Consider the following 19014-nt stretch of genomic DNA (forward strand, 5'->3'; position numbering starts at 1 on the left):
CGTGAACAACTTGAAAGCGCTGTTTGCATGTGGTAAGTACGGCTTTAAAGAATGTTTATTAGTGGTATTATGACCAAAACAACAGCTTTCCTGGCCGTCGCCATATTGGAATCCTAACCTTTGGGGTTTATTCGTTTCTATTTTGGAATCCTGACTTCTCCGGCTCTGTTAACTGGAACGCTTCTCACTCGGGTTTACTCCATTCCCAGCTCCTATCTTCGATTTCCGAGACAAATGGAATCCAACATCAGTCTTTCCTTAGGGGAGGTAGGTTGGCCATTTTGGGGTTTGAAATTGCTTTTGGGTTGAAGTGAAAGAGGGTGAGGATCTAGGTGTCTGACAGAGCGAGACACGGAAAGCTTCATTAGCAGGATCTCACGTTAAAGACGCAGCGGAGCCAAAAGGTCCGTCTCTCAACTCTCACCTTTGGTCTTGTGATATGAACCACGTTGGAAACAACCCTGATAGTAGAGGCTGAAATAAAAAAAATTGTCAGGGGTGTGGCTCTCTGCCTTAACCTGGAGGAGCTTAGAGACTCTTGTAAAGGATCTCCTGTGTATCTAATCCTTTAGATGCAGAAGAGATCCCAATTAGGCAGCGAGCAAAGCAGCAGGAGAGGATAGGACAAGTCAGAGAAACAGAGGAGCCAAAGGTGTTAAAGCAGGGAGACAAGACCAGGAAAGAAAGGAACATAACGAGGAAAAGAGATGAATAACTCAAAGAAGAGGAAGATGAGGGCCAGGATTAATACGTCACATTCAGAACTATAAGTCAAGCAGCAAAGTTACACAGGAGACGCTTTCATGCAAATTTCATTTAAATCAGCACTTTTCTCTTTGGAGACCCACATTTTAGCACAAACTTTAATTTTGCCTCCAAAAGGCATAGAGATCATTAATGTTGATAAATACAATTACCTAAAAAAATGGTGAAAAACTAAATTCAGCAGAAACCAACTGATTCAATATTTCTAGAAATGAGCTGAAAGGTTTTTCTACCAAAGAGAAATGTCCAACAGCGATTATTGGTTCATGAAGGGAAACAGTAAAAGAGGGGCCACGGTCATTTAAATATCTTTATATAAAACAAACACTGTATGAATTATAAGAAAATATAACAGAAATCACAATATGACCAATAAAAGCAGCTTCACACGAATACAAAAATAAGGTTCCAGTGCTGAACATTTTCTGGTTCAAATTACCGTATTTTTCAGACCATAAGGTGCACTTAAAATCCCAAAATTTATGTTGCGCCTTATATGTGATTAAAGTTGTGCTTACTGACTGATTTTATCTGGTACAATGCACTCAAAGATCTGTTAAAATGTGTAAGTATGACTTTGGTTAGCAACAAAGCCGCTCCACTCAATGGATATTAGGAGCATTACGGTACACTGTGTCACTACCTGATAGGACCCCTGAGCTGTTTACAAGACTGCCTGACTGCAATGTCTAAACTAGAAGTGCATTCATGTAAGGCAGTCTGGAGTACACGCTACCAACAATAAACCTAGTAAGTTAATTCAATATAAACGTTACATTTATTTTGGCCTTATGTTAGAAACAGGGCAGTGTAGTCCAGCTACTCTGTCCTCCTGACAGAGACGGATAGAGAGCTGTGGACGTGGAGGAGAGATATTACACATTTGGAAAGAATTTTTAATGTCTATTAATAATTAATCCGGTGCGCCTTATGGTCTGAAAAATACAATTCAGACGCTGGTATTTCAGGTCTAACCCACCTGAATCGGGGACATCTGAGCGTAACCTCTCCAGCTGAAGTCTGGGAACTCCAGAAGGCTGTAACCAAACCTCACCGCTCGGCCATCCAGCATGGTTCCTTCCTCGATCTCAAACTTCAAATGGTGGAGATCTGGGAAGTAATGATCCGGGCGAGGTCTGCAGAACAACAAACCAGCATATAAGAGATAAGAGAGAGACGCATCTAAAATGGACAGCAGGCCCTGAGCACCAGGGTTCAGTCTCAGCGGCCAACTAGGACCTCCCTCCCAACCCCACCAGGATGGGACCCATCAAGAAAAGGAAAATTGTTTAAAAAAGAAGATGAGTGTGATTGAGTGACCATAAAGGAGGAGGTGGATAAGTAGGATAAAAAGAGGACCCTGAAGATGATTCAAATAAAACATGAGGGATGAGGAGGTGCTTTGTGAGACCAGATAAGAAGGAGTGGGAAGAGTGTGTAATGGGGGTAAGGATGATAAGTGGGATGAAGAATGTTTGTGAAACAGAATGACAAGGATGATTGGTAGGAAAAGGAGGTGATGATGAAGATGAGTCAGAAGAAAACAGGGTTGAATAAAAGCTGAAGTGGAAGGGTGGGAGAAGAATAAGGAGGATGAGTGGGATGAAAAGGTCCTAAAGAAGAAAAAGTAGGATGAGTGGGATGAAAAAAACACCCTAAAGAAGAATAAGGATGATGAGTGGGATGAAAAGAGGTCCTAAAGAAGAATAAGGAGGATGAGTGGGATGAAAAAAACACCCTAAAGAAGAATAAGGAGAATGAGTGGGATGAAAAGAGGTCCTAAAGAAGAATAAGGAGGATGAGTGGGATGAAAAAAACACCCTAAAGAAGAATAAGGATGATGAGTGGGATGAAAAAAACACCCTAAAGAAGAATAAGGATGATGAGTGGGATGAAAAAAACACCCTAAAGAAGAATAAGGATGATGAGTGGGATGAAAAGAGGTCCTAAAGAAGAATTAGGAGGATGAGTGGGTTGGAAAAACGCCCTAAAGAAGAATAAGGAGGATGAGTGGGGTAAAAAGAGGTCCTGAAAAAAATAAGGAGGATGAGTGGGATGGAAAAAAACACCCTAAAGAAGAATAAGGAGAATGAGTGGGATGAAAAGAGGTCCTAAAGAAGAATAAGGAGAATGAGTGGGATGAAAAGAGGTCCTAAAGAAGAGATGAGGCATCAGGAGGAAAGGTAGGAGAGAAAGAAATGACAAAGGATGAGTGGGAGGGGTGGTGGGGTCTGTAATAACAGAGTGCTGCCGGGGTAAGCCCCAGGAAGTTAGCTTATCACATGGTTAGAGAGGCGGTGTAAAATCAAAACAAAATCTTCTTCAACTGCTAACACAGAAAGTACCTGGGCTTCATTAAGAGTCACAGCTAGTGTCACATTTGTAAAGATCAGGAGATCAATGCATTCATGAAAGAGGTACGCAATCCTCCCAGGACTGCTAGACTCACAGGTTACACCTTGGCCCCTCCACGTTGGGTCTACAATCGCACTGACCATTTTGCTGGCCACAAAACCGACCCACTGAGCCCCCAATGTCACACTGGCAACCTAAAAAAATAACACACAAATGCATTTTAGCAACCAGCTAATGCCTAAAAAGAAAACCTTTGCATGTTTATCAGGTAGTTTAGCTGAAGGAAACTCACCCTGGCAGCCAAAGTAACTGTGGTCCTGCAGGTTAAAGTAGCCCTCTTTGCAGGTGGAGCACGTCCCACTGCAGACGCTGGGCTTACAGTGACACTCACCAGATTCCTGCAAGGCACAACATTTAAGTTAGGACCACTGGCCCAAAAAAAACGTACCTGACTCCGCCAGATAGATTTGCTCCGCATATCCATCTGGAAACCTTCCGTTGAAGTAATTTTGGGAAGGGGCGAAAATACTGTTCAGCTGATTGGCCTATGTTGGTGATAGACGGGCCAAATAAACCAATCAGATTCGTCGTCACTCTGTTACGAGCGACGACGAAAACACAACCACAAGCCAAGCTACTCTTGCTGCTGCAGGTAAAGGCTCGTTAGCTCAGCAAAGAAATACTCTGTAATTACGATAAAACTTGCTCGATAGCCACGCTAACGCTAGTTTCATCGGCTGAAGCCGCCATGTTGTTTAGACTGAACTGTCGCACTTCCCGTTGCGTCACACCTCAACCCGCTTCAAAGCCAACGCTGATTGGACGTTCGTTTGGTGAACGGCTCCAAATTTTCTTTAACGGAGAGTATCCAGACTGATCTGCGAGTGAAACCTTGAAAGCTCGCGAGATCAGGATGGTCTCACGAGGCTAAAAAAAACCCCCATAAAATTGCAACAAGAAGATGAACTATCCCTTAGAGAGAGGAGGAAGGTTCTAGTTTATAAACGCAAACTGTTAAGAATGAAGGAACAAAACTGAAGTAACATCTTTGAGAGGAAATCTAACAGAAGAGTTAAATTTCCCAAAATAACAGTCAGCTAATTTCAACTGGGCTTCAATCGACCTAAAAAACTTGAAACATTGAGCCTGGAGTTTTAAAGCAACGTGTCCAAAAAACAGCAACTGATGATCCCTGGGTTCACATAATCAATATTATGATAGAGTAAATTTAGGTTTGTCTTTACAGCCGAAGATAATCAGGCTGGACACGATTCACTTTGATTATTAATTAGTAATAATCTAGTAAGTTATTAGTATACTTTATACTTATAATTTATATATAATATAGGTTCAAATCTATAATTAGTATAATTAGTATACTTCTATTACAGGTGGGATGAAAAAGAACGAGGAGCATGGATTGGATGAAAATGGATTTTAAAAAGGTATCTTGAGGGTGTAGGACTTCCAAATAAAGTTCAGTTGCTGATATTTGACAGAGTGGCGGCTTGTCAATAGGGGGTGCTACCTCCTATCAGAATTTCAGGAAAGACTGTGGCCAAATTAAAAATAACTTACAAAATAAAAGGTAATCATCATATCTGTTGTTCACTCACAGAATGCATCTTACTTTTCATGTTTCTTAACTATAAACGTCTAATTTTAATGTCTGCCGTCAGATGATGGATGGTCAGTATGCCTTTAACCTTCTGGCTTCCATGTGACTTCATGCTGGTTTCTAATTGACTGAAAGATTGTCCTCTCGGTGCAGTTCTCTGCACCCGTGTGCAACTGCGCTTTTTTCTGTCAGGCTTCATCCAGATCAGATTAATTCATGGTAGCTGTCAATCAAAGCCGCACCTCTGGCAGCTCAGAGGCCCAAATTTCACTCAGAAATACGGATACACACGGAAGAGTCAGACCACAACGACAAGTCAGGGGGATCCCAAGGTGTTTCCAGGCCAGACGGCACGTATAGTCCCTCCAGAGCGTTGCAGATCTGCCCAAACTCTCCCCTAGAGGGACATGCCCAGAAAGGGAGGCCTGGGTGCCTCCCTTTCTGATCAGCAAACAAATGTGGTAATTTATTCGCAAAATAACAATTTCACAAGGTTTTGACTGGAGGAAAAAATGTGAATAAACTAACTTAGAGCAGATCACACAGATCCAGCAGCGAGGCAAGCGAACGTTGATAGATTTAAATTGAAGCTTTTAACACCGCCTGCCACTAATCTTCCAAGTGTTATGAACTTGCATTTTCCTGACAATGTGATATTTAGCCAGTCGGACAGAGGCTCACAGCAGCAGATGTTAAAATCGGACCCAAATGACAAAAGGTGAAGGAAGCACCGATGAGAAATAGAAGAAATCTATTGCTCTTATTCCACTAAACATTTGTCCATTGAGGAAATTCTTACCTTTGATTTCATTTTCACAAATTTCAGAACCAAACCAAAAAAAAAGACGTGTTTTTATAACAGGTTTCTAACTTTCAGCGCCGGGAAATCATCAGAATCTTAAGGAAAGGCAACAACTCAGCTGGTGCACCGACGTTTGCAGGGTAGGAAGACACGTTTACTTCACCTGTGCACACTCTGCAACCCGACTCAGGGTCCCGGCGACGTTGCACTCACAGTCTGCACGAGAAAGCCGGAACACGGTTGTCAGAACTACCGGCGGCATTCAGAGAAAAGAGATATCTGCTAGGTTTACGTAGCGTGTCCTACTGGAGCATCCATCAGCGGTGTCAGGGGACAGGTTCCAGTACAGAGGCTTACATCTGTCACAAGCGGGGCCCTCCACGTGCAGACGGCACTCACACTGACCCTGCGTCCAGGAATACGTCCGTTAACTTAACCCGTTCAGGAAGATCTTTTGCAAAAAGAGAAACGGGACTTACCACGGGTGGCAGCACCACATACTGGACGGACCCCGCTGGGTGGCACGTACCAGCTTTGAACAGCAGAGACAAGCAGAGAGCGTCACTCAGCGAGGACGAGACCCACAATATCAATATTTTATCACTCGGCCACAACTTAAAGCATCTTTTTTTGTCATAAAATGTTTCCCAAACAGAAATTAGAAAGATTCACCTTCAAGTTATCTATACTTATTTAACAATAGCTACATTTACATGGACAAAAGTAATCGGAATAAAGGGCCGATCTGAATAAAAATGTGTCATGTAAATAAGCCAATCGGGATATTGTGATCGGATTAAGCTCAATCAGAATGAAATTGTATCCGAATGAGAGGCGTGGTTTAACCCGATTGATAATCCGATCAAGTTATTCCCAATGTGGCAAACTGACCCGAGTGAGTTTACGACATAAACGTGACGTATTTCCGCGTTGTTGAGTGGCAGAAATACGTCAGGAAGCAAAACTGTGGGGGCTCCTGATACAACCTTTCTGTTCCAATCATTCAAAGAGCCTAAAATCATTTAATCAGTTTATTCAATCGTAATTAGAGCTGCTGTAAATCCAGCCTGGGCGCTCGGAAGACAAATTAACTTGTACAATATTGCTTTGTTTAATATTTTTTGTTGTTAAGCAAAGAAGGAAGTTCTTTAAGGTACTACATTTTATGATGGCTCATTTCAGAGCAGGTCTATTCTGAATAAAGCACATTATGATCGGATCAATCGATTGTTTGTCCATATAAACAATACAATTTGATCATGTTTCGTTTTTTTAATCCGAATACGTTGAAATCCGACCGTGAAGCTTTGTGCATGTAAACATAGCTACGTATTTACAGCAATGTTTCAGTCTGCAGCAGTAAGCTGTTTGTTTCAGCCTCTGGAGCACATGGCCAGCAGGCACCAACTATCCGCCTGTTTTATTACCCTGACAGTCGGGGAAGCCGTGGGCGCCGTGTGCACAGCTGTCACACCTCAGCCCCGCCACGCCGGCCAGACACGGGCACTGTCCCGTCGCCTGGTCACAGCTCGTGTAGCGGGAACCCTCGGGGGAACACTGGCAGGCTGGGGAGGGAAACAGGACGTCAGAGCGGCCTCTAAGGCAGCAGCTGGCGGACATTTATGAGGGCCTGTGAAACCAGACTTACGCGTGCAGCTCGGGTAGCCATAGTAACCGGGAGCGCACTGGTCACATGACGCGCCGCTGTAGTTGGGTCGGCAGCGGCAGATCCCGGAGACGGTGCAGCCGGTGTCGAATGAGGTGCGAGGATCACAGGAGCATTCTGGGAAAGAAGGCAAAGCGTTCAAACTGAGGCCATGTGCTGAATATCCTAATATGTTTTATACGATACGCTGCTTCATTAGGGAGGCCAAAAATTATTTATGTGAGATAAAAAGTCTTGTTTCAGTCATTAAAAGTTATACAAATTAACCATTTAAACCAGGCGTGTCCAAAGTGCGGTCCGGGGGCCGTTTGTGGCCCCGCTACTGATTTTGTGCCGCCCCCATCGACATTGCAAGAAAGATTTGGCCCACCAGCACAGGGGTCTAGTGCAGATGGAAACTTTATTTTTAATTAGGGCAACGTTTTTGGTTAAAATCTTAAAATTCAAAATGACGGGTTCAGCTTGAAGCGTTCGTCTTTTATTAACCACATTTTTACAGTCTCTTTAATTTCATAATAAATAGGACATTGACTTTTACTCAAATGCAGACTATAGTTAATTAAAATCTGCTTTAATTATAATATTTCTTTATATTTTTATTTGACAGGGACAGTGTGCATTGATTAGCATAGCTGAAAATGCACCAGAATTAGCCAGAAGGCTATTTTTCATCTGTTGTCCCTGTACAGATCTTAAAACTGTCTACCTAAAAACACAGCAGTAAGAATTTTACAGTGAACAATACAAATATAAAAAGAAATAAAACAGATATAACTCTTCAACTCTTGTAGAGATGTACAGAGTTCATGTTAGCTAGACTACAAATTTAAGGTTAAGAAAAATAAAATAAAATATCAAAATAAAAATAATTATACTCTCTCTCTCTCTCTCTCTCTCTCTCTCTCTCTATCTATATATATATATATATATATATATATATATATATATATATATATATATATATATATACAGCAGAAATCTATTTATCAGAAAGTGTTTTCAAAGAATTGCTCACCCAAATCCTATTCTTTTAGTGCTAGACCAAAAATCTATTTTTTTTTCAATCGATCCCAAAATAATTAGCAAACTGGATGACCATCTTTTAATAAGGCAAAATTTGACCATTTGTTTATTTAAAAGATTATGTTTTGTAGAGGAGGTAAAAAAAAAACAAAACAAAAAAAACATTTAAACCTGCGAGCACAACACTGACCCCAGGATGGAGGAAATCTTCACCTGAAATCTATGCATCACTTGTTGTTTTTAAAATTCAGAATCAGAATCATCTTTATCCTGCCATGATTGTGTGAAACATTCAGGGACTTCAGAAAATGTAATATACAGCACAAGTCAGTTATCTGTTTTATAATGTCGTATGATTGTTTGACTCAGACTCAAATATGGAAAAACTTCAGACCAAAACTGTGCTTCAGTAGTGATTTGATTCATTAATTTGCCCAAGAAGCTTATTCCTTTCCTCTGTTCCTTCTTTTCATAACCTTCTGGATTCAGCAGCTGAAGAAGTAAACTCTGGGAGTAGACGTTTTCATTTCCATAACCCTTGAACTAAACCTGTCTTATATTTAATCCTTCTCATTTTCCCCACCTGTAAATTCCCGACCCCTCACAAATAAAAAAAAAAATCCATAAAACCTAACCCAGCGTTAACAGCCGCCACATGTGTGTCAGCCGCATTACGTCTGAGCTGACGCACGCAGGCACGCTTCGGATCTGCTCTGTGACGGATCACCTTGACAGTCGGGGTAGGAGTGGAATCCGGATCTGCACTGCTCACAGCGAGGACCCTGAAACTCCGGTTTGCAGAGACAGCGTCCAGAAGCGTCGCAGCGCTCGGGAAGAGAGCCGACTGCGCTGCAACCACACACTGCAGAGAGAGGACAGGCGTCAGGGAGCGTCCAGCTACGGTCCAGCCAGGGAGGCCACGGTACCACATGAACAATAACCGGTTTTGTTAGTGGTTAGTAGCTCTCAAGTACGGAGCCCGGGAGGCACGTTTCCTTTAATTGAGCACTCGAATTAATAAAACGTGCACACAATTTATTCGAGCACACGTTTTAATTATTCGTGGGTGCGTTTTTGGTAGATCGAGATCTCGAATATACTATAAAGTGCTCATGTTTACATGTGTCAAGACAATATTGAGTGCACGTTTTACATATTGTGGCCACGTTTAAGTAGATCGTGCACACAATGTTCTATAACCATGTTCACTAAAGTGTGCTCTCGTTTTAATAAATTGTGCCCTCATTTTACTATGCTTAAAATGAGAGCTCAATTTTGTAAAATGAGCTCACACTATAGTAAAAAGAGAGCACAACATAGTAAATTGTGCACGCGATTTAGTTAAACGAGCGCACATTCTCTCAACATGCAAAACATTTTGCGATGACCTCTCTAGGGCTCCGTACTAAAGGACTATATCACTGTATTTTTTAGAGATCTTATCCAACCTAGAAGCATACATTTTTTTAATTTTCAAGACACAAAGCATCTCACAAAGCATGGGTAGATGCTATTTAACACCTAAAACTGCGATCACGAAGAAGGAAGGATGCAGCAAACTTTAAATGGAAGTAATTGAGTAACGAGGGATGGACATGTAAATATTCCAAAAAGTAAAAAAACACAAAACTGGACTTTTTTCCGAAGTTTGAAGACATTTCGCTTCCCATCCAGAAAGCTTTCTTAATTCAAATGTGTGGAGTAATGTGGAGCTCCAAGCTTTGCACCATGCAGGTGATCACCCCTGTAAGCCAGGCCAACCATGACCCTAACGAGTCCCCGTAGGAAAGGGGTGGACCAGTTTCGGTTTAATTTGCATGTTGTCTAAGCTAAAACAAGTCCTGTTTTTGGGCAATAATATAAAGCTGTTTTAACTTTTTGAAATGATCATGACCTGAATGAATGAGAATTTTCACCAGCAACATTTAAATAGTTTGATCTGCAAGCAGCTGCCAATGCCTGGAACGACTGCGTTCAATCAGACATTTGGAGGAACATCAGAACAGAAAGTGAAAAACCACCAGACATTAATAATAATAATAATAATAATAATAATAATAATAATAATAATAATAGTTCAGGTGGAGGTACCCTGCTGTTAAGGGGTAAAGACAACGCTGATGAATGCTTGATTATGCCCTCAGGTGCTACATATAATGATCATCTTTATCTTTATTTGTCTTTGCAACACACATTCCAATAAAATGTGTTCTCTCCATTTAACCCTTCCCTCAGGGATACACCACTCCAATGCCTGCTGCTTGCAAACCAAATAATTTATCTCCTTGTCTACATGACAGAGTCAGGTTCTGGTTCTGGTTCTGGTCAGGAAACGTTGAGCTAGCTGAGGTTGATCATTTTAGATTTCCATGGAAATAAATAAAGCAGGACATGAATGATTAGCTCCGCTGTTTTTCACGCCTAGTGTGTGACTGTGAGAGTCCGGTCGGGTCGGGTCGGGTCCGGACTCAAAGAATAACCGGCACCAGAAAGTCCCAGAGAGGAAGCGGTGACTCACGTTGGCAGAGGGGGTAGTTGAAGTAACCGGGCGCGCACTCATCACAATGGTAGCCCTGGAAACCGCTCCGGCACATGCCGTGACCGGTCAGCAGGTCACATGACCCGTCCTGACAGCCCGGACCCAAACACTGACAGGCTGGTCGGAAACAAGCAGAGTGAGGCGGACACAGGAACCAACAGCAAAAAGTGGGTCATAAAAAGGCATTATAAATATAATATATAGACATTTTTATGATAATGGGGACTGGACACATAGATCTAACAGATCTTTACAAATAAGACATTAAGAATCTGATTTAGACATCATGAGAAAGTTCGGTCAGCACATCTTTCTGCTTAAAGCTATTCGGTGACTGAAACACTTCTGACCAAACCAAACATTTAGGGATTAACTTTAAGAAACAGTAACAATCATTTTGTTATTGCAGCTTTGTCTGTTCCCAGAGAACCTCCGGGTCTTGCTCAGGGACCCAGAGCGGCAGCCGGCAGGATTAGAACCCGGCAACACGCAGCCTTTCCAGGATGCAAGCTCCACTAGGCCACCATTTAAAAGTAAGTCCAAAATAAAATACAACTGGATGGAAGGAAGGATGCATGGATGGAGGAAGGAAGGAAGGAATGAAGGAAGGATAAAAGGACGAAGGAAGGATGCATGGATGGAGGGAGGGAGGAAGAAAGGAAGGAAGGAAGGAAGGATACATGTATGGAGGAAGGAAGGAAGAAAGGAAGGAGAGAGGGAGGAAGGAAGGAAAGAAGGAAGGATAAAAGAATGGAGGTAGGGCAGAAGGAATGAAGCAAGGAAGGAAGGATAGAAAGAAGTAAGGAAGGATGGATAAAAGGACGAAGGAAGAAAGGAACGAAGGAAGGAAGGAAGCATGGATAAAAGGATGGAGGAAGAAAGAAAGAAAGAAAGAAAGAAAGAAAGAAAGGAAGGAAGGATGCATGGATAAAAGGACGAAGGAACGAAGGAAGGATGCATGGATAAAAGGATGGAGGAAGAAAGAGAGAAAGGAAGGAAGGATGCATGGATAAAAGGATGGAGGAAGAAAGAAAGAAAGGAAAGAATGATGCATGGATAAAAGCTCGGAGGAAGGAAAGAAAGGAAGGAAGGATGCATGGATAAAAGGAAGAAGGAATGAAGGAAGGATGCATGGATAAAAGGATGGAGGAAGAAAGAGAGAAAGGAAGGAAGGATGCATGGATAAAAGGATGGAGGAAGGAAGGAAGGAAACATGCATGTGTGCATGGCTGGTTGAAAAGACTTATAAAACTTTAATAAGATAAAGACTCTGGTCTTAAAATAAAAGTCCTTTTGTTATTTTTCTCCCATTAGTCCAGACTTTCTGCAACACACCCTGAGAAGGAAACTAGGAAACGACCGTGTTGTCTCACCCTGGCAGCTGAGGCCGTGGAAACCCGGCGCGCAGGTGTCACAGTGGCGCCCGGTGAAGCCGGGTTTACAGACGCAGGTTTGAGTCCGAGGGTCCGGCCTGCAGGAGTTTTCAACGGTGCCTGCAGCGCTGCACTCACAGTCTGCATGGAAAATACGATCATACTGGTTGTTTTATCAGCCTCGTTATTAACTAAACCATTTATCAACCTGTAAAATATGAGGAAAACCGGGAAAAAAAAGGAACTCCTGGTCAACGGAAAGCATGAATGTTGGACATTAAGCAGAAGCAGCAGAGGACAGGCGGTCCGGTGAGGGTGATCGGTGTTTTTGGAGCAGCTTATCTCCGTCCAGCTACTTTGTGATAACGGCAGAGTTTTCCCAAAAACTCCCTCACATATGTGAGCGGGACAAACTCTCAGAGGGAGAACAGCGGCGAGTCAAGGTCAGACGTTTGCTACTGTTTCCTCACTCAGGCTCCAATGCCACGACTACATTTCATCTATCAAACTGCTACCCCATCACAGGGCTGTGAAAAGCAGTTTCTTCTGTTGTTGCCACCCTTACAGCTCAAAAACCGTTTTGATATCAGAGAAATTAACCACGGTAAACATAAATATTACATTGCAAAAAGAGAAGTAAAAGTAAGTGCAATTTTCTTGAAATAAGTGTATTTTTCCTTGATTTGAATAGCTAAATAAGATTATTTGAGCATTTGTACCCCTAAAATAAGATATTAGACATCCTGCACTTGAAATAAGATGATGGAGATGAATTGTTCCTATTTTAAGTGCAAAAATCTCATTCCATTGGCAGATAATCTTATTTACCTGCTCAAATCCAGGAAAAAAACACAAATTTCAAGAAATTTTGACTTACTCTGAGTTCCCTTTTTGCAGTGTATTATTTTATTTATTAAGGAATAAAAACTATTCAAACAAACCAGAATGTGGTTTGACTTCGGCATCTTTCATTAACGAGCGTTTTGGGGTAACTAGCAACGTTTACGGCTCTGTGAAAGAATCGTTTTTTTGTTTTTTTTTTGGACACACTGAAGGATTGTCCAGGACGAAAAACCTGTTTAAGGTCATACTAAAGCATCTCAATAGGATTTAGGTCTGGGCTTTGACTAGGCCATTCCTAAAATGCTTGATTTAGGGCGGGTTTCTATTTGCCAATTAGAGGTGGATATGCTGGTGTGCCACCATGAGCTGATGGTAGGACATTGTCACTCAGGATTTTATTTTGGCAAAGGGTAGAATTCATGGTTTTGTCCTGAAGCAGCCAAGCAGACCCAGATCATCACACTACCACCACCATGCTTGACTGGATATTTGATGTCAGGGTATTGGACATGCTGCGTTAGTTTTACTCCAGTTGTAAAACGGTGAACACCTTCCAGTAAGGTCCACAGAGTCTTGGGGATCATAAAGATACTTTTGGTTTGCTGCTTTTGAAATTTTTGGCCTACTTTGTGTTGCCAGATAGGTTCTGTTTAATCGATTTCCTGATTCTACAGGTCAGCTGATAATCAGCCCAGTTTTAGCGGTGAAACCGAACTTTCCAGAGACGTCGTTAACTAAAGTTAATTGGTGATGACAAGGAGCCAAATGATGTCCCTCTGGATCAGAGAAGTTTGATAGCTTTTTGTTTTTGTTTAACTTAACAAACTAAATCCTCATTTAAAAACTTGTCATGGTATTTCCTTTGGTTTGCCTGATGCCTGATGATCTAAAATGTTTAGGTGTGTCTAAGTAGAAAACAACAGAGGAAACCTAGAAGGAAGAAGTGATCCCTCGTCCCACCAACCCATCTTCACTACATCCACTTAACTAATTACCTAAAACATCTCTGTCCTCTTCAGCTTGTACAGATTCGAATAGGAGAAAGAGTTTTAACATAGATTTAACGATTAGCTAGACGCCTCATTGACTCTTTGACCGGCTGTAGCAACATGGAGGCGACAGGGAGGCGTGATCACACTAATAATGAGTGAATCTACAGTATCAGAACCAGCATCAGCATTGTGAACCCCCCCCCCCCCCCCCCCCCCACTTTCATTTCTCTGTGGGCTGAGTCAAGAGAAGAAGACTTACTGATGATCTCTCCAGCTGGTTTGGCCTCGCCGTTGTTCTCATTGCCAGTGGGACTTGTCGGGATGGCTGGAGGAACACACACACAGTTTTATTTAAACACTCAGGGTTGCACCAAACGTTGAAATATAAAACCAACTCACGGTAACACCGGGGAAAGCTAACGTAGCCGCTGGCACAGGCGTCACAGTTCTCCCCGGTGTAGTTGGGCTTGCAGAAGCAACGTCCGGTCAGGTCCTCGCAGGTTCCGTCTGTGAACTCCGACTGGCAGCTACAGGCTGCAGGCGAATGGAGACGAAGAGGAAGAGGAAGAGGAGGGATGGAGCGTGTCAGTAAAGGGAACGACGGTGTTGGAGGAAACTGATCGGACGGCAGAAACTCACGCAGACACGCCAGCGGGGAGTCGATGGGATGGTCGGGCGACCGGTAGTATTTGGGCATGCAAAGCTCACAGTTGACTCCGGTGGTGTGATGCTGTGAAGGAGAGTTTTCTGTTAGGTTTACGCCGTTAAAGCTCCATCGTCGCGCGTGTTTCAGGAGTCTGAACCACCTGGCAGTTGAGGCAGACGCCTCCTCCTCTGTGGTGTCCGTGGATGTCCAGACTGCCTCCGTGTCGGTCCACCTCGGAGTCGTAGTAACAGTCGAAGGAGTGACGGTGACAGTTACAGGCTGAAAAGGACCAAGAGAACCGTCTTCAGGATCAAAGCAACACCGGCGAAGGACAGGGGTGGACGAATTTAAAGACCTTTCCATTTAAGCTGCTTTAAAGGCATACTATGCAACATTTTTCAGTTAATTAATGTGTTCCATACCGTTTTGGATGATTAAATGAGTCATTTCAGGTCGAACAAAGGTTTTCTCGGCCGCCCTGGTGGTCTGTGGGGGAAATACCGTACTTGCAATTGCAGGAGCCCTCGGCCCGCACCCACAGGCTCAGAAGTCTCGTGCATCGCGTTGGGCAAGCTTTTTCCGAATGGCAAGAGCCAGAGCCATAGAGAGAAAGAGTTGCGACACTCCCATTGAACTCCGTTGTACGCTTTTTGCCGCCAATAACAGCTGAAAAAGTAGTAGGGTGTATGTTTATATATATATTTATATTTAAATAACACAATCGCTGCTGTCTGTCCCATAGAAGAACATGAAAGCCAGCGTATGATTAGGAACTATAGCGGTTTACACGAACCACGTGACTACCCTGGCGGTGACATCAAAGAGTGTCGCAACTCTTTCTCTCTATGGCTCTGGCAAGAGCTAAAAGAAAAAGAAGGCTGCAAGGCTGATGCGGACCTCGCGTTTCTGCTGATGCGATTGTAAGTAACACTGGAATGGTTTCTCTCTCTCTCTGTGCATGTTCATACTTTCGCTGTGTTAGTCATTGTTTGTACTGCCGTTTTTTTCCACTTTTCGTTGCGTTCGCCTGTCTGCTAAGCTCAAAACAACCGCACCTGGCTTGACGGAGAAACCAGGAGAACAGCTGAGCATATTTACGACGGTGCACTTTTACTTTCGCCCTCTGGGGGGAGCCTCGCTGAAAAAAACAACCCCGGTTGCATAGTATACCTTTAGGCTGCTTTAAGGGCCCAAGTTTGACCCACCAGTGGTTGTTTTATTATATAATCTGTATCACTTTTTAAGCTGTTTTTGGAATTGATTCTCATTTTGTTGTATTAAATCGATACGACATGGAACTAATTTCAAGAAACATTTTGTTATTTTTAGTTCTGTATTAGCTCCAAAATGGTACAATCAAAGAAAATGTCCAAAATATGCGGTGATGGTTTGCTTCTTGTCCTCCTGTCTTCTTGTTCTTGTCTTCCCTGGATTGGAGTTTTTAAAAGTAAGCGGATCCGAAGGTGACGCAGATATGCAGAGTCAGAGATGAGCAACAAAATATCAGGCTGTAACAAACACGTTGGCTTTCACCTCGGGCATGAAAGTGGCTTTTAGCCAAGAGATGGAAATCTGAGGCGACAGAGGAGGGATAAAAAAAGTAAACCTTAACTTTTACCGTGGATCTTCTCGCTAATGCGCACAGCGACGCGTAAAGCTGCAGCTCTGCTACTGGCTGGTGGTTTTCTAAGAGGACGGGAGGTCAGACGCTGTTCAGGATCAAACATCAAACCCCCGAAGAAAGCGAAGCTGTGATTAACACAACCGCACAGACTGTCTGTCTGAACGGGGGGGAAAAATCCAGTTGGGCCCGTTTCATCAATCATAAAAGGCTCATTTCATGTCTAATTACAGGCTGGTGCAGTCTTCTTTTTCAGACATACAGAGGAGCTTTGCTAAGAGCTGCTTAGGGCCTGTTCATAGGACTGATCTCACCAGCTGATCTCAAGTGTCTATAATGTCTGACGCTCCATGGGGCTTGATGATTGGTCCATGAAGGTATCTACGGTTCCTCTGTGATACCGCAGTCGGCTTGATTCCAGCCGCAATCATCAAACGGCGTATCTTCAACGTGACTACATTTGATTTATTTATTCAGCATCTGACGGTAATCAGGAGAGAGGATGTAAATCCAGACTTAGACCTAGGAATAAGAGATAAACACCTAGATTTCACATTTATCCTGTGTATAGACGGACTCTGCGGGAGCGTTTTTTTTTTTTTGCTCTTATCCGGCTCTGAAAGGTACCAGATGAATGAACCAGTTCTCCTTATCGTGCAGCTCCACACGGATGCTGTTTCCTGTCAGTCAGAGAGCATTTGAGTCTTCCTCCCCTGTCCAAAGCAGGAAGACCAACCAGCGACAAACTGCACAGAGTCTGAGCTGCACCACCGACATCAGGATCGAGCTTCCAGCCGGTGAAACGCAGCAACCAGTCAGAAAAATGTGACTTTTTCACATGGAGAAACTTCAAGAGCATCTGCAAACGTTGCCCCGTAAACTCCAAGTTCCCTTTTTTAAGCCTTTTTATCTCCTTATCATGCTGCCCTTTCTGCCATTGTGATAGAACTGTGACCTTTGTTGAAAATAACTGCAGCCGGCCTTTCACACACAATTATAACCCCGAGGGTTGATAACACCGATTCCAGCCAGACAAACTGAAACGGGAGAAAAATCCCAGGCTGGGATCAAAGCTTTTCGTTGACAGTTTACAATGAAAGTCCTAAAAGTCAGCAAAAAGGATTGTATTTTGAAGATAATCTCAATTTACAGATTAACAGGAATCAAAATTACTAAGAAAAACTTTAAGGTTGAAAAAGCCGTGCAGCTCAAAGTTATTAAAAGTTACGAGATAATAAAATGCTTCAGAAAAACTCAAGCTCAGATCAAACATTGCATGGTATTAAACAATCATGTTCTAGTTAATGAAAACTGACGCAAAAAGCAAAAATAATTTAAAAACTACATCCAACATATGATTAGAAAACCTTTGTGTTTGCCAGGATTGATCAATGTCTCAGCGGTTGTATGCAAACGGAAAACAGTGCGTTGGGTTTTATGCACATTTCTTCCCTCCCTTCCATTTAAGGTCCCAGAACCCTGAATTGGGCCGTAATACTCTCCTTATCAGTGTAGGTCTGCTGCTGCGTTCGGATGCATTGTTCTGTTCCAGTTCGGACAGAAACGAACATGTTGCATTAATATCTTTATTTACTAATAACTTCCTACTGGACTCAATGATGTCAAAGCTTGCAAGAGGAGCCCATAATACCATCTCTGCCCTACCGTGCTTGGCAGGAAGAGTTTTTGGTTTGATTTGCTGTAATTCTGACAAGTCACTTTAATATTTTATATCCTATATATATTCTATATTTACTATTATTTTATTTAAAGTAAGTTTTTTTCTCTTTGCAGTTTTGTCAACATTTTTAATATTTTATATTTTAACTAGGGCATGTAGCGTAGTTCTTGAGTTTTGCTACTTCTTCTGTACATTTTACTATTATTTTATTTAAAGTAAGTTATTTGTTCTTTGCAGTTTTGTCAACATTTTAAATGTTTTATATTTTAACTAAGGCATGTAGCGTAGTTCTTAAGTTTTTCTACTTCTTCTGTATATTTATTATTATTTTATTTAAAGTAAGTTTTCTTTCTTTGCAGTTTTCTCAACATTTATATACAAACTAAGGCATCTAGCATAATTCTTAAGTTTTGCTACTTATTCTGTACATTTTCTTTTATTTTATTTAAAGTAATTTTTTTTCTTTGCAGTTTTGTCAACACCTTAATATAATATTTGTATATCCTAACTAACTTAAGCCATCTAGCATAGTTCTTAAGTTTTGCCACTTATTCTGTACATTTTACTATTATTTCATTGGAGCAGAACTTCTTTTTTCAGGCCGTCGGGTGTGAATTTAACCCGACGGCCTGAAAAGCTTTCTATCTGCGCCTAACCAACGCGCATGTGAGAAAGTCCAGCCTCTGTTTCTGCTGAGCTTCATTAGATTAAAGCCGACTCATTCTGTTGAACCAACACATGAAACACATTCCTGTGCAGGCTTCAGTGAGCACACCTTCTCTGTGTGTGTGTGTGTGTGTCTGTGTGTGTGTGTGTGTGTGAGTGTGTGCGTGTGTGTGTGTGTGTGTGTGTGTGTGTCAGTGTGTGTGTGTGTGTGTGAGTGTCGCTGCATTGGGCCCCACTCACGTTCGCATTCGTTAGCGCTGTAGGTCGTCGCAGGTTTCCAGGGTAACTGGTTGTAACCGGGGCAACAGTGGTCGCAGGAAACGCCACAGGTGTTGTGTTGACAGTCGCACTGCAACCTGTAGGGCGACAATAAAAACAAAATGAGGACAGAAGAAGCGGTTTAGGCCGCAGCAGCTCTTGGAAG

The 19014-nt window shown here is 42.4% G+C and overlaps 1 protein-coding gene across 1 annotated transcript in view; it reads right to left on the minus strand.

The window, feature by feature from the left end:
- The window catches only part of lama5 (laminin, alpha 5), a 134074-nt gene that overhangs the window by 65862 nt on the left and 49198 nt on the right, over positions 1–19014 (minus strand). The window contains exons 7-22 of the mRNA XM_036142469.1: positions 18831–18946; positions 14783–14901; positions 14616–14706; positions 14376–14510; positions 14236–14301; positions 12142–12282; positions 10748–10885; positions 8957–9091; positions 7189–7323; positions 6968–7105; positions 6020–6072; positions 5847–5946; positions 5704–5756; positions 3413–3518; positions 3215–3314; positions 1745–1901 (exon numbers count right to left, since the gene is read on the minus strand). Of these exons, the coding sequence (XP_035998362.1) occupies positions 1745–1901; positions 3215–3314; positions 3413–3518; positions 5704–5756; positions 5847–5946; positions 6020–6072; positions 6968–7105; positions 7189–7323; positions 8957–9091; positions 10748–10885; positions 12142–12282; positions 14236–14301; positions 14376–14510; positions 14616–14706; positions 14783–14901; positions 18831–18946 (1783 nt within the window). The remainder of the gene's footprint in view (positions 1–1744; positions 1902–3214; positions 3315–3412; positions 3519–5703; positions 5757–5846; positions 5947–6019; positions 6073–6967; positions 7106–7188; positions 7324–8956; positions 9092–10747; positions 10886–12141; positions 12283–14235; positions 14302–14375; positions 14511–14615; positions 14707–14782; positions 14902–18830; positions 18947–19014) is intronic.

This window comes from Fundulus heteroclitus, chromosome 1, assembly GCF_011125445.2.
Source record: "Fundulus heteroclitus isolate FHET01 chromosome 1, MU-UCD_Fhet_4.1, whole genome shotgun sequence".
Classification (NCBI taxonomy): domain Eukaryota; kingdom Metazoa; phylum Chordata; class Actinopteri; order Cyprinodontiformes; family Fundulidae; genus Fundulus; species Fundulus heteroclitus.